The sequence below is a fragment of the Corythoichthys intestinalis genome, chromosome 13 (genome assembly GCF_030265065.1).
Source record: "Corythoichthys intestinalis isolate RoL2023-P3 chromosome 13, ASM3026506v1, whole genome shotgun sequence".
Lineage (NCBI taxonomy): Eukaryota > Metazoa > Chordata > Actinopteri > Syngnathiformes > Syngnathidae > Corythoichthys > Corythoichthys intestinalis.
The window spans coordinates 43936267-43951683 of record NC_080407.1 but is presented as its reverse complement, the minus strand read 5'-3'; the positions used below and the strand labels follow the sequence as shown (position 1 = coordinate 43951683).

General features: G+C 40.9%; 2 protein-coding genes across 5 annotated transcripts in view; one reads left to right on the top strand and one right to left on the bottom strand.

Moving 5' to 3' along the window:
• Positions 1-15417, top strand: part of LOC130928518 (uncharacterized) — a 407312-nt gene that overhangs the window by 280075 nt on the left and 111820 nt on the right. The gene's annotated exons all lie outside the window — the stretch shown is intronic.
• Positions 13462-15417, bottom strand: part of stim2b (stromal interaction molecule 2b) — a 42295-nt gene continuing 40339 nt past the window's right edge. The window contains exons 11-12 of one of the 2 annotated variants that reach the window (XM_057855191.1): positions 14850-15036; positions 13462-14771 (exon numbers count right to left, since the gene is read on the bottom strand). In XM_057855191.1, coding sequence (XP_057711174.1) covers positions 14234-14771; positions 14850-15036 — 725 coding nt within the window. In that variant the 3' untranslated portion in view covers positions 13462-14233. Of the gene's footprint in view, positions 15037-15417 lie in introns of both variants that reach the window. The other variant, XM_057855190.1, reaches the window with a different exon arrangement.

The following is a 15417-nucleotide window of genomic DNA, read 5'->3' as shown; positions in this document are numbered from 1 at the left end:
TAGGGTGGATACGCTGCCCTCTGGTCTTCCTCATTTCACATGGCTGAATCCAACTGCTTTCTGTTAAGACCAATCTTTTTGTTTGAGGTAATGTTTTTTTAATGCATTCGTAATTTAGTTTATAGGTATATTTAGCCGTTTTATGTGGGAATATGTGTCTGAACCATGAGTTAAGACCATTGTAAAAAAAATGTTAGCGTTTTCTAGCATTTAAGCTAGCGGACATTTGCTATGTAAGGTAGACAATTGTTCTTTTGTTGTAGGTCTTTTTATGTATATATATATATATATATATATATATATATATATATATATATATATACGTACACCGTTTGAGGCTCAGCTCAGGTATTTTAATAATTCATGTTCCATATCCGATTATTCAACTTAACTAGTTCATCGTTTAATCGACTACTAAAATAATCGATAGCTGCAGCCCTAGTCATTTTGAACAAAACAAGTGTCTCTAGGACGATTATGTCTTCGGTTCAACTCAGAAAAACGGAATGAAAATTGAAAAATGCTTCCCGCGGATGTTAATATGACAGATCAATGATTCGTTCATTTCCCTGTCTATCAAAAGTGATTCAGCCTCAGACAGATCATCCAATCATCCTGCAATGAAGCGGAGAGTCCGGGCCAGTTGAGCCCCGCCCATTGCCCATAAACCCCCAGTATCCGATGGGCTGGATGAACCCAGGTTTTTGTAAATTTGTAAATCATAAAGTGCCAGAACACAACTACATATGACGGCGCAGAGATGACGACACGGGGACAGGTTCCGGAACATATGCAGAAAATGGTGCTGAAAACAAAACAGTGCTTTTCTGACTCGTTTTGAAACCATCTTCCTTCTTTTTGAAAAAAGACAATAAACGCAGCTGTCTTTTTGGAATGTTGAAATACCGTTTGAGCCTAGCTGCTTGCACCCCAGATGCCGCAAATTTCAAGTTTTTTTTTATCTATTTATTTATTTTTTTGTATGTCAGGGGCGATTTGTTGTTCCAGCTTTTCAGTGCATCAACAAATCTCTGACTCTTTCAAATGACTTTAATTTTTTTATCAACAACATGCAATTCTTGGGATTTGTTGTGTAAATGAATTTATGAATATTATTATATTATTTTATACTATAATGTCCGTAACTGTGTGTCATACTCTGATATGTTTTCCGAGGCACCCTGAAGTGCATGCAACGTTACTGTATTTATGGTCACGTGATGCGGGAGTGCGATAGAGAGGCACAGCCTGCCAAGAGCCCCAAGCTGTGTTCGTACTGTTAGCTCCATGTGTTAATAAAGTTTTCAGCATCATTTCGATACCTTTGTCAACAAAAAGCTCAAAACAAAACACTATGCACGATCCGGAGAGCTGTGAGTAGTAGGAGGTGAGGAGGAGACAAGCGGGAAGCAAAAGTTTGCGGTCGAATGTGGCGGCAGTCCGCTATTATTTTTGTTTATTGTTTTCTTTTTGTTGCCACAATAATGTGGAGAAAGCCATCAACGACTCCTCTCCTCCCCAACGTTTTTATATTATTATTATTTTATGTGCACGAGAGGTACAGGATCTGCCCAAATAGGTCTCGGAACACAGGGAAGCCAAAATCAAGAGGTGCCGGATCTTGTTCCGGCATGATCCGGCTCAAATTAACCCCTGCTCGTCTCGTTCGCTGTAGTGGAACAATGCACTTGCACACAAAACATTTGATCACTTATTTTTTTGACAGCCTCTAGTTCCCAATAGGGTTGAGGTCAGGGGATGAAGTTTGGGAGTAGTCCGAAAATGTGCTACAACGCAAAAGTGAATTTCTAGCTTGGAAAAAAATGTTTTTATCGCTCTGTTGTCGTAGTTGGAAGGTAAAGTTTGTTCTCCTGGTTTGAGCCAAAGCCATCTCTCAGGTGAAATCCCCGTCTCTCAAAATCACGGGAGCACATTGGCCAGACTGCAATGGGTTCATTATAACCACTAAATGAGTTCAGGTCTCCCCGGCAGAGTTTTGGAACACAAACACTCGGGTTCTTTTGCAAAGAGCGCAGCCGCTGCCACCGCGTCCGTCCCGGGGAGGTTAAACATGGCAGCTATCGACACGGACAAGCTTGGGCTGTCCGGGAACGTGGCGTCTCTGTGCTTTCTATTACAGCTGGCTGGGAATGTGTCGCGGGTTTTTTGTTTTTATGTCTGACAAACTCCTGGCCTAACATTCGACTACACTTTTGCACATTTTTGTTTTAAGTTGACTTTTTCACCTACACTAAGGAAGTGACATGGGATTTTTGCTGTTGTTTAATCCCAACTTTCTGCCTATTGTTTTTTTTTTTTTTTTACAATTACATGGGAGGGGTGACATTCCCGTTTAAAATGGGGATGTAGAAAAAGCCCAAATAGAAATCATTTGAATTCAAATAAATTATGCGTTCACGGGGAGTTTTAATCCATGAGCTACCGATTGTCTATAATGGCACTGCTATTGGTTGTTGACCATTTGTAGGTTGATGATTCATTCTTGGAGGGCTGAGCACCCAACATCTGTGTTCAAACTATGGCCATTTTGCGCCATCTGCTGGACAAGATCCAAAAGCCTGATTAAACATATATACATAGCCTATATAAATATATATATATATATATATGTGTGTGTGTGTGTGTATGTATGGTATGCATATATGTATGTACATACGTATATGTACACGTGTGTATGTATATATACTGTATCTACTGAATGTATATGTGTATATACTGTATATATATATATATATATATATATATATATATAATATGTTATTAAATAAGTTAATATAAAAACATTAACTTATTAAATATTAGTTAATATTAAAAATAATAATAAAAAATAATGTTGCTGTTTAAACTATGGTAATTTTGCGCCACCTGCTGGACATGATCCAAACGCCTGAATAAAAAGATATATAGTATGTCTGTATGTGTGTGTATGTTCATAAATAATCACATGTATGTATATGTGTGTAAATATATAAATATATTTTTAAATAAGTTGATATGAAAATATAAACTTCTTAAATATTAATATTAAAAATAATGAAAATGAAAAATAATGTTGATGTTTAAACTATGGTAATTTTGCGTTTCCTGCTGGACATGATCCAAGCACCTGAATAAATATATATATATTCAAATAATAAAAAATATATTTAAAAAACACTAAACACTAAAATATATGTTATAAAATAATAAAGTAATACATATAAAATGGAGCACAAAGATACAGCTAAGATTTTTAAAATACAAAATAATAATAAATAATAATGATAAAATAATAAGGCCGGTTGATGGGGGCACGGGTGGCCAGGGGGGTGACGATGGGCCCTCTGCTGGGCTGCGGGAGGAGGGATGACTGCGCTGCCTCTCCCTCCAACCCCCCGCCCGCCCACCATCCACGGGCTGGCTGGGTGGGGGCCGGGGCCCTGGGGTGGCGCCCTGTGTGGCGCCCTGTGTGGCGTCTCCGCTCGTCTGCATGGCTGTCTTTCTAGATCACAGAGCTGATTTGTGTACACTCCACCCCTCCCAATCATTTAGCTTATAGACTCCCCCACACCCTCCCCTTCTTTCCCTGGTCAACAGGCCCCCCCGCATGGTGTCAACCGGAAATACATTTAGCTGACGATACCACCAACATATTCATAGTTAGTGTAGGCGTTCAATGTATTTCTTGTTATTGTTTGTGTTTCTTTTCTTTCTTTTCTTGTGTTTCTTTTCTTCTGTTCCCCCATAACCCCTTCCTGTTCGCTGCTTTGTCATAATAAATGAGGTATGTTGAATAATCACAATGGAAGTATGTCATAATCTCAATGTGAAGCATTAAAACTGTTCAGACCAACCGGACACTGAAACTTCCATTGTCCTAGTAAATTAGCTGAACAGGACAAGTTTACAACAACAACAGAAGTAATACATAGAAAATAAATCAATACTAGAAATACATAGAAAGATGTAATTAAGTAAAATTGAGAAATCTCTAAATGTTTTTTTCATCTCAAAAGTTTCCCCACCAATTTTTTTTTTTTCCAATTTATCTGAGGACTTTCGAATGTCAACTTGTAGTTTTTTTGCCAATTTCACTTTCCATATTTCGTATTTTTGTATTATTAGTTACTTACGTATTTCTCCAATATTTTAAATATGTATTCGTTCAACATCAATTCAAGCATCATGAAGTTAAACAAAATCAAACTCTGATTTTAGATTGTGAGTCATCCGTTTATCCGATCTACCGTGGTGCTCTGCTGCCCCCGTGTGGCTTCAACGCAAAAGCGCAAAGGCTTCCGGAAAATTCTCACAGCAGTGGCTACCCAAACCAGAGACTTCATAATGTATTGACGGGACATGGGGCGTGGGGCCGAAAAATAGGAGGCCTGCATTGTTGGCGATAGTGATGGGAATACCGGCTATTTTTAGAGAGCCGGTTCTTTTGGCTGAACTCACTTTTGGCTCCCAAATGGCTCCCCAGTTTTTTAGTTGCATAAATTAATTTAGTACCAAAAAGTAATGTAAAATTATGTGTAAAACGAATTACTAATGTAAAAAATGTACAGTATATCAAATGTTTATCATTTATATAGCTTTATTTGTATTCTTCTGAACATACTCAACATGGAGTACAACATGGAGTGCTACAAAAAATAAATTACAAAATACAAAAACAAAGACCCATCTCAAAAAAGGTCAACAAAAAGTTCCAATTTAGATTGTGTATATTTATAAGCTTTTAACTATTTACAGTAAAACAACACAAGTAAGCTTTGATTACCACACAACAAATTATAAATTAAATTTTGTAAAACAAAAAGAAAAAAGCAGCATCCATTGAAAAGTTTTAGTTAATCTTTAGCGAAGATTGGCATTAAGAAAAAACAGATCATAACCATATATTATCTAAGTATATTATATATAGATTAGTATATATCTAACCCCTGCCCCTTCTCACTGCAGCGTGTGTGTGTAACCCTCCCCTCCCTCTTCTACCACAGATCTTGACCAATCACGTGCGGCTTTAACTGAAAGGGGGGAAAAAACAGGAGAAAAAAAAAAAGTCAGCTCCTATTAGGAGCGGCTCCCGTGGTTCACTTCAAAGAGCCGGCTCTAAGAGCCGGTTCGTTCGAAAAAAAAAAAGTCAGCTCCTATTAGGAGCGGCTCCCGTGGTTCACTTCAAAGAGCCGGCTCTAAGAGCCGGTTCGTTCGCAAAAGACACATCACTAGTTGGCGAGGCCGTCAAAGGTGACCGATTGGAATCTCAGAGAAAGAGCTTTTTTCTTATAAATGCTTAAATCCCTGAATTCTTTATAGATATGGATGTAAAACAGTCTCGATTCTTGGTTAAAAGCAAAAAAAACCACGCAGTTAGCATTTAGTTTACGTAAATATGTCGAAGTACAATGCTAGTCTGTTAGTAAATGTAGCTAGCAGCCGCTTAATGTAAACAGAGCTTTTCCGGTGAAAATTCTTGTGAGTAAATGCTTAAACCCCCGAATTCTTTATATGGACGTAAAACAGCCTCGATTCTTGGTTAAAAGCACCCCAAAAAAAACCGTGTAGTTAACACTTATTTTACGTACAGTGCCTTGCAAAAGTATTCGGCCCCCTTGAACCTTGCAACCTTTCGCCACGTTTCAGGCTTCAAACATAGATATAAAATTTTAATTTTTTGTCAAGAATCAACAACAAGTGGGACACAATCGTGAAGTGGAACAAAATTTATTGGATAATTTAAACTTTTTTTAACAAATAAAAAAACTGAAAAGTGGGGCGTGCAATATTATTCGGCCCCCTTGCGTTAATACTTTGTAGCGCCACCTTTTGCTCCAATTACTGCTGCAAGTCGCTTGGGGTATGTTTCTATCAGTTTTGCACATCGAGAGACTGACATTCTTGCCCATTCTTCCTTGCAAAACAGCTCGAGCTCAGTGAGGTTGGATGGAGAGTGTTTGTGAACAGCAGTCTTCAGCTCTTTCCACAGATTCTCGATTGGATTCAGGTCTGGACTTTGACTTGGCCATTCTAACACCTGGATACGTTTATTTTTGAACCATTCCATTGTAGATTTGGCTTTATGTTTTGGATCATTGTCCTGTTGGAAGATAAATCTCCGTCCCAGTCTCAGGTCTTGTGCAGATACCAACAGGTTTTCTTCCAGAATGTTCCTGTATTTGGCTGCATCCATCTTCCTGTCAGTTTTAACCATCTTCCCTGTCCCTGCTGAAGAAAAGCAGGCCCAAACCATGATGCTGCCACCACCATGTTTGACAGTGGGGATGGTGTGTTCAGGGTGATGAGCTGTGTTGCTTTTACGCCAAACATATCGTTTTGCATTGTGGCCAAAAAGTTCAATTTTGGTTTCATCTGACCAGAGCACCTTCTTCCACATGTTTGGTGTGTCTCCCAGGTGGCTTGTGGCAAACTTTAAACGAGACTTTTTATGGATATCTTTGAGAAATGGCTTTCTTCTTGCCACTCTTCCATAAAGGCCAGATTTGTGCAATGTACGACTGATTGTTGTCCTATGGACAGACTCTCCCACCTCAGCTGTAGATCTCTGCAGTTCATCCAGAGTGATCATGGGCCTCTTGACTGCATCTCTGATCGGTTTTCTCCTTGTTTGAGAAGAAAGTTTGGAAGGGCGGCCGGGTCTTGGTAGATTTGCAGTGGTCTGATGCTCCTTCCATTTCAATATGATGGCTTGCACAGTGCTCCTTGAGATGTTTAAAGCTTGGGAAATCTTTTTGTATCCAAATCCGGCTTTAAACTTCTCCACAACAGTATCTCGGACCTGCCTGGTGTGTTCCTTGGTTTTCATAATGCTCTCTGCACTTTAAACAGAACCCTGAGACTATCACAGAGCAGGTGCATTTATACGGAGACTTGATTACACACAGGGGGATTCTATTTATCATCATCGGTCATTTAGGACAACATTGGATCATTCAGAGATCCTCACTGAACTTCTGGAGTGAGTTTGCTGCACTGAAAGTAAAGGGGCGGAATAATATTGCACGCCCCACTTTTCAGTTTTTTATTTGTTAAAAAAGTTTAAATTATCCAATAAATGTTGTTCCACTTCACGATTGTGTCCTACTTGTTGTTGATTCTTGACAAAAAAAATACATTTCATATCTTTATGTTTGAAGCCTGAAATGTGGCGAAAGGTTGCAAGATTCAAGGGGGCCGAATACTTTTGCAAGGCACTGTATGTCTAAGTACAATGCTAGTCTGTTAGTAAATGTAGCTAGCGGCCGCCTAATGTAAACAGAGCTTTTCAGGTGAAAATTCTTGTTAATAAATGCTTAACCCCCCTAATTCTTTATAGATATAGGCGTAAAACAGTCTCGAATCTTGGTTATAAGCAACAACAAAAAATGTGCAGTTAGCATTTATTTTACTTAAATATCGCAAACTATGATGCCAATGCAGTAGCCGCTAATTTCTCCCATTAATTTTTTTTCACCATGTTTCAAAATGCATGCATGGTCCGAAAAATATAATTACCTTGAATCTTCAAACAAATCACTCCTAAGACAATCCTTCCTGTTTGTATGCAGTACAGCTTTAGTACTTTTTCAACAGAAATCCGGCGTTAGATCGCTGCATGCGTGATTTTTAATAGCTCCTCTTGATGTGGGTGGCCCCCTACTTGAATGCAAGGCGCAGTGCATGACCGATCTGACCCGTCAATACCCCAAACAATTATACCACTTGATCACTAAAAATCACTTCACTGCCGACGCCGTTTGTCTCATTTTTTATTAATTCTTCTACAGTATACAAATGTTCACACAAATAATGTTCTCAAAAACACTAGTGTGTCGTTGACCTTTCTCCCCGGTTTTCCTTCGACGTGTGCTGTTTAGTCCATCATCAGAATTGCGTTGATATGTCATCCTGCCGCATACGTAAACAGCTTCCTATTCACCTCGTGAAATGGTTGGTGAGAAGGTATGACATCATCACGCGAGGAGGTCCGTATTGCGTCGGGGTCATTTTTTGCGAGGGGGTGGGGCTTAAAGTGTCTGATACAGACACGTCATCACAGCACAGACACACTTCCCGGCACTTGTGTGTCCTTTAAAATCGAGAATTAGCCGGGACACCTTAACTCATTGACTGCCAGTGGAGTATGTGTTGTTGTAGTTAGTCAAAGGTTTATATTATTATGACTGTTAATTATCAAACTATAAGCCGCTACAGCGCGACGGATGTAAATAACAATCAAAATTCATGTTCTGTGCTAATTATGTCTTCAGTTACTGTTCGATGTTGTTTCATTCATTGCTAGTTATGGTATTTGGTAACACATTATTTAACAACGGTGTCATAAGACTGTCATAAAACCGTCATAGTTATGACATGAAACTATCATGGGCATTACTGAATGCTAACGACTTATCAGAGGGGGCCGAGCTTCATTTAGTGATAGCCGAAGACTGCACACGCTCATGTCGGATTTAAGCTTGGATTTTTTAAGAACTACGAAAGCTTTACCGCATATAAACAGGAAGGATTGTCTCAGGAGTGATTTGTTCGAGGATTCAAGGTAAATATTTTCCGTACCATGCATTCGTGATTGAAGCATTTATTCGCAGGAATTTTTTTTCTTTGTTCACACATGGAGGCGGCTAATTTCCGTAACTGACTAGCCTCATAGTTGGCAATATTTACGCAAAATAAATGCTCCCTGCACGTTTTTTTGCTTTTAACCAAGAATCGAGACTGTTTTACGTCCATATCAATGAAGAATTCGGGGATTTAGGCATTTATTCACAAGAATTTTCACCAGAAAAGCTCTGTTTATGTCAGGCAGCCGCTAGCCTCATTCGCTAACAGAGTAGCATTGTACTTCGACAATATACGTAAACGCTAACTACCCGGTTTCTTTGCTTTTGACCAAGAAGCGAAACTGTTTTACGTCCATATCTATGAAGAAATCAGGGAGTTAAGCATTTATTCACAAGAATTTTTCGCCAGAAAAGCTCTGTTTACGCCAGGCGGCCGCTAGCCTCAGTCGCTAACCGAGTAGCATTGTACTTCGACAATATATGTAAAATAAACGGTTACTACACAGTTTCTTTGTTTTTAACCAAGAATCAAAACTGTTTTACGTCCATATCTGTGAAGAATTCAGGGAGTGAAGCATTTATTCACAAGAATTTTTTGCAAGAAAAGCTGTTTACGTCAGGCGGCCGCTAGCCTCATTCGCTAACAGTATATAGTGTATAATGATTATTAAAGGGTATTCGATTATATAATAAGGTGTGATTGTATATAGATTTTATTCATAATCATAATTCATTCTGCATGTTTTCCTCAAGTATTAAGTTTCTTATGTTAAATTGAGTCATTTATTAGCTGTTGAAAACTTGCAGTGAATAAAAAAATTAAGTTGGTAAGTTTTGGTCAAAAACTTATATGATATGTTAAATATTGATCCTGAAAATATAGGTGATTATCTCTGCATTTGTTGATTTTTGTGCATCTAGTGTAAAATCTGAGACTTTTATAGCCATTTATACTTATATAAAAATAATTAATCGGGATTTTATAAGGGAACGATTTTGAATTTTTTGATGCCGCTGCTCATGGAGACTCATATATGGCTAGGCGTCTGTTTTGGTTTTTTGGTCGGTAGCAGCTTTGGTTTTGAAAATATTTGAGGTTTTTGAAAACAGGCCCCCAACGAATCTGCCCCGTTTCCCATGTCATGTCAATAGGTTATGAAGTCTATGGACAGACGTCATTAAATGTGATCTTTTACATCCATTCAAAAGTGAGGATAACACTAAATGGCTTCTCGTGTTGCAATGATTAAACGATTAATTCGAGAATTCGATTAGAAAAAAAGATTTGAATTAAATTTGTTTGCTTTGAGTATTCGTTTAATTAAAGTGGCATCGTAATGGTTTGTTTTGAAAGTGTTTGCATTTAGTTTTATTGATTTGGGTGGATACACGGCCCTCTGGTCTACCTCATTTCGCATGGCTGAATCCATCTGCTCCACTGTTAAGACCAACATAGGTTTTTGTTTGAGCTAATGTTTTTTAATGCATTCGTAATTTAGTTTATTGGTATATTTAGCCATTTTTTGTGGGAATATCTGTCTGAACTATTTAGAGCGTTGTAAAAAAAAAGTTCGCATTTTGTAGCATTTAAGCTAGTGGACTGTTAGTAGTAGTGTTAGTAACTTAGCTAACTGCTCTTTTGTTGTACATGGATCCTGTTTTATTTGTTTTTATACCGTTTGAGGCTCAGCTCAAGTATTTTAATTTTTGATGGTCCTTATCCGATTACTCCTTTATTCGAGCTAAATAGTTAATCGATTAATTGACTACTAAAATAATCGATAGCTGCAGCCCTAATGACATCTGTTATAAGCATTCATTAATGCTCTTGACAGTATCATGTCATAGTTATGATTGTCTAATGACAGTCTTATGGCGCCACTTTCAAATAGTTTTACCAAATACCATAACTAGCTATTAAAGAACTAGAACAGTAACTGAATAAATAATTAGCATAACATATTATGAATTTTGATTGTTATTTACATCTGGAGTGCTGCAACGCATGCTAGGAGGCATGTTTGGCAACAACACTTTTGACAGCAGGTGGCAGCAGAGTTTGACTGTCTCCCCCAAGGGAGCAGTGATGGACAAATGAAGCTTCTTGAAATTATGAAGCTTTGCAGCCAATTGATTTCATGGTGGTTCATTTGGTCTTATGACAGTCGTATGATACCGCTGTCAAATAAAGTGTTACTAGTAAATAGGTTTTGGTGTAAATATTCCATAACAGAGTGAGGACAACTGCGGCTTATAGCCAGTACGGCTTATCTATGAACAAATGTTGTATTCGTGTTACATTTGGTGGGTGACGGCTTATAGTCAGGTGTCCAAAAATTAAGGTATATGATATTACAGTGTATCACAAAAGTGATTACACTCCTCGCATTTCTGCAGGTATTCAAGTATACCTTTTCATGGGACAACTCTGACAAAATGACACTTTGACACAATGAAAAGAAGTCTGTGTGCAGCTTATATAATAGAATTAATTTATTTTCCCCTCAAAATAACTCAAATATAGCCATTAATATCTAAACAGGTGGCAACAAAATTGGGTACACCCCTTAGAAACTACGTACATCCCTAAATGTCCAAGTTGAGTACTGCTTGTCATTTTCCCTCCAAAATATCATGTTACTCGTTACAGGAGTGCTGTCAGCATTGCTGCAGAGATTGAAGAGGTGGGGGGGTCATTCCCACCACCATGCTTGACTGTAGGCATGACACACTTATTTTTGTCGCCTCACCTGGTCGCTGCCACACATGCTTGAGACCGTCGGAATAAAACAAATTAATCTTCATCTCATCAGACCATAGGACATGGTTCCAGTAATCCATGTGCTTTGTTGACCTGTCTTCAGCAAACTGTTTGTGGGCTTTCCTGTGTACCGTCTTCAGAAGAGGCTTCCTCCTGGGGTGACAGCGATGCACACCAATTTGATGTAGAGTCCGGCGTATGGTCTGAGCACTAAGAGTCTGACCCCCCACCTCTTCAATCTCTGCAGCAATGCTGACTGCAGTCCTGTAACAAGTCACATGACATTTTGGAGGGAAAATGACAGCAGTACTCAATTTGGACATGGTCAAAACCAGGGGTGCCCAAGTCCGGTCTTCGAGAGCCCCTATCCAGCTTGTTTTCCATGTCTCCCTCCTCCAACACACCTGAATCAAATAATGAGGATCGTTGGCAGGCTCCTGCAAAGCTTGCTGATGAGCTGATCTTTGGGCACCCCTGGTCAGAACCGTCCACTTCACCTTTACTGTCGCACCTCCCAAACGGTATTTTATGCCACCGTAGTTAGTCCGGCTTTTGTCATTTCCCTGCCCCGGCTTCGGATAAAGTAAACAAACTAAGAGGCGTGGCCGGTTGCCGACATGCTAATCTGACCCGAGTGACATCTCAGGGTGTTGGCAATCTTTTTGTAGCCTTTTGAAGCGAAAAATCACACAAAACTAGCCCCGATCATATCACACGGCGGCGGGGTTGTCGATTTTCTTCGCCGATCGGCAACCCGCCCAGCGGCGAGCAAGTTACAGCTTGTTCCCCTGCTGCGGACAGTAAACCCCGCAATCAGTTTGCTGAAGACATGTCAACAAAGCACATGGATTACTGGAAACATGTCCTATGGTCTGATAAGACGGACGGGCTTTCTTCTGTACCGTCTTCAGAAGAGGCTTCCTCCTGGGGTGACAGCCATGCACACCAATTTGATGCAGAGTACGGCGTATGGTCTGAGCACTAACAGGCTGACCCCCCACCTTGGAGGGAAAATGACAAGCAGTACTCAATTTGGTCATGGTCTAAACCGTCCATTTCACCTATACTGTCGCACCTCTCGAGCGATATTTTATGCCACCGTAGTTAGTCCGGCTTTTGTCATTTCCCGGCCCCTGCTTCGGAGAATGTAAACATACCAAGAGGCGTGACAGGTAGCCAACATGCTAATCCGACCCGAGTGACGACTCAGTCTTATTTTCACTTTTCGAAGCGAAAAGTCACACAAAACTGGCCCCGATCATCTCACATGGCGGCGGGGTTGTCGATTTTTTTCACCGATCAGCAACCCGCCCAGCGGCGAGCAAGTTACAGCTCGTTCCCCTGCTGCGGACAGTAAAGCCCGCAATCAGTTTGCTGAAGACATGTCAACAAAGCACATGGATTACTGGAACCATGTCCTATGGTCTGATGAGACGGGCGGGCTTTTTGTGTATCGTCTTCAGAAGAGGCTTCCTCCTGGGGTGACAGCCATGCACACCAATTTGATGCAGGGTACGGCGTATGGTCTGAGCACTAACAGGCTGACCCCCCACCTCTTCAAACTCTGCAGCAATGCTGACAGCACTCCTGTAACGAGTCACATGACATTTTGGAGGGAAAATGACAAGCAGTACTCAATTTGGACATGGTCAAAACCGTCCACTTCACCTTTACTGTCGCACATCCCAAATGATATTTTATGCCACCGTAGTTAGTCCGGCTTTTGTAATTTCCCGGCCCCGGCTTCGGAGAATGTAAACATACCAAGAGGCGAGACAGGTAGCCAACATGCTAATCCGAGAGTGACGTCTTAGTCTTATTTTCACTTTTCAAAGCGAAAAATCACACAAAACTAGCCCCGATCATGCTACACGGCGGCAGGGTTTTCGATTGTCTTCGCCGATCGGCAACCCGCCCAGCGGCGAGCAAGTTAGAGGGAAAATGACAAGCAGTACTCAATTTGGACGTTTAGGGATGTAGTTTCTAAGGGGTGTACTCACTTTTGTTGCCAATGGTTTAGATATTAATTGCTATATTTTGAGTTATTTTGAGGGGAAAATAAATTCTATTATACAAGCTGCACACAGACTACCTTTCATTGTGTCAAAGTGTCCTCTTGTCAGTGTTGTCCCATGAAAAGATAAATATCTGCAGAAATGCAAGTTTTTGCAACTTTTGTGATACACTGTGTATATCGACGGTGCTAAACGTAGCATTCGTTCATTCGCTGCCAACCCTCCCGCTTCAAATGGATTGGACGTCTACTTGTGACAAACTGATTTACATTCACAATCAAATTGGATAGGACGTCCATATCCGTCAATGGCAGTCAATGAGTTAATGTAAATCTGAAGGAAACAGAAAACTATAGGACGGAGGGAAGGGAATCAAGTAGTGCAAGATTACAACTTTAGGATCTCCCCCGACTAAAAGAACTCAAACAAAACGGGGAGAAAACATATATACGAGTGTCAACATTAAAGTGGCGTCACGTGACCTTTTCATGAATATCAACTCCATATGAAGAAGTAGTGCAACAAACCTTTTAGCAGGATCTTTTTGTTTAGTTTTTCACGACATAACAGAAAATCAAGTGCTCAGGAGCAGCCCAATCCTTAAATCGTGTGGGTGTGTGTCCATGGAAATATTCCGCCCTTTTTTGTCAAGGAGTGTGCCGTTGTCGCAAAAGTCATGTGCTTGGAAATAAATTGACCGGCTTCCGTTGCGGCGTGACGTACGGCCTCGGAAAGGCATTAGTGGAACAAATAAGGCGACCAGACTGAGCTACATTCCGTGGTTTATGGTAGATCAAGAGCTGGGGGTTGTAAAAGCTTCCGGTGGTGTCCTTGTTTTTGTTCCTGTCACGCACGCGACTGCACTCTGCAAGTTTTTATTTTTTCTTTTTAAATAAGCTTTTAATTTTGGAGGAGGAGCGCTTGACTTTCTCTCCGTTGTCACTGGAGTCCTGGGAGGAGGTACTCAGGAGCTTGTGCTCCCGCCCCACACTGCGGCCCTCCGAGTCCAGGGAGGTGAGGGACGGGTAACGGCCAACGGCAGGAAGCATGCCGGCGGGCAGCGTGCCGAAGCTGTAAGACTTCTCCAGAACGCCGTTGTATGCGCTCTTCCCCGCGGAAGGTGTTTCGGCCTTGGTCTCCGGCGAGATGCGGGTGAGGTCCGGGGAGGGCGAGGTGGACGGCGGGCCTGACGGGGTGGTGGCAGGTGTAGGGGGCAAAGAAGGTGGGGTGGAGTCCCTGCTATTGCAAGTGATGCTGGTGGACACGGGGAACTCTTGGCTCTGGCTGAACAGTAGCAGTTCCTCACGGGAAATCTTGCGATACGGGGTATCCAGGCTCACCAAGTGCGGCGGTTTACGACCCATCGAGGAGTTTAAAGTGTCCCCGCTTGGGCTGCCATCCTGGGTGGGTTCGCTGGGGGACATGAAAGTATTAGAAACTACGCTCTTTACAGAGAACAGAGGTTCTCTTTTCTCCGTTCCCACTACATACCCCCTTCTATCAGAGCCGAACATGAGGTGTTCGTCATCTGCCTCGAGGTGATAGCAAATGGAAGATCCCGCCATGGACAGCAGGTCCGGATCTGGGGACATCGTGGAGGACGACGGAGAACTCACGAGGCTCCGCCGTGAGCGGCACGAGCTGCTGTTGCGAGTCAGCGGTTGCCGCATCATGGTGGCTTTAAATAATAGATATCATGGATTTAGAAGGAATAACTGGAAAAATAACCATTCATACTACAAACCCTAGCAAAAAGTATGGGATCACCAGTCTCGGACGAGCACTCAGACATTTTATCATGTAGAACAAATTCAGATGAAAAACTTGATAAAATAATGAATGTTCAAAAGTGCAACTCTTTAGCATTCAGAAACACTAAAAGAAATGAATAAAAAACATTGTGGTGGTCAGTAAATGTTACTGTTATATAGCAAGTTCAGGGAAATATCTATGGAATCACTTCATTCTGAGGAAAAAAATATACAGTAGAATCATGAGAAACCAGTGCCTTTGCCTGAAATGCAACCCCATATCATCAAGGACCGAGGGAATTTTGATG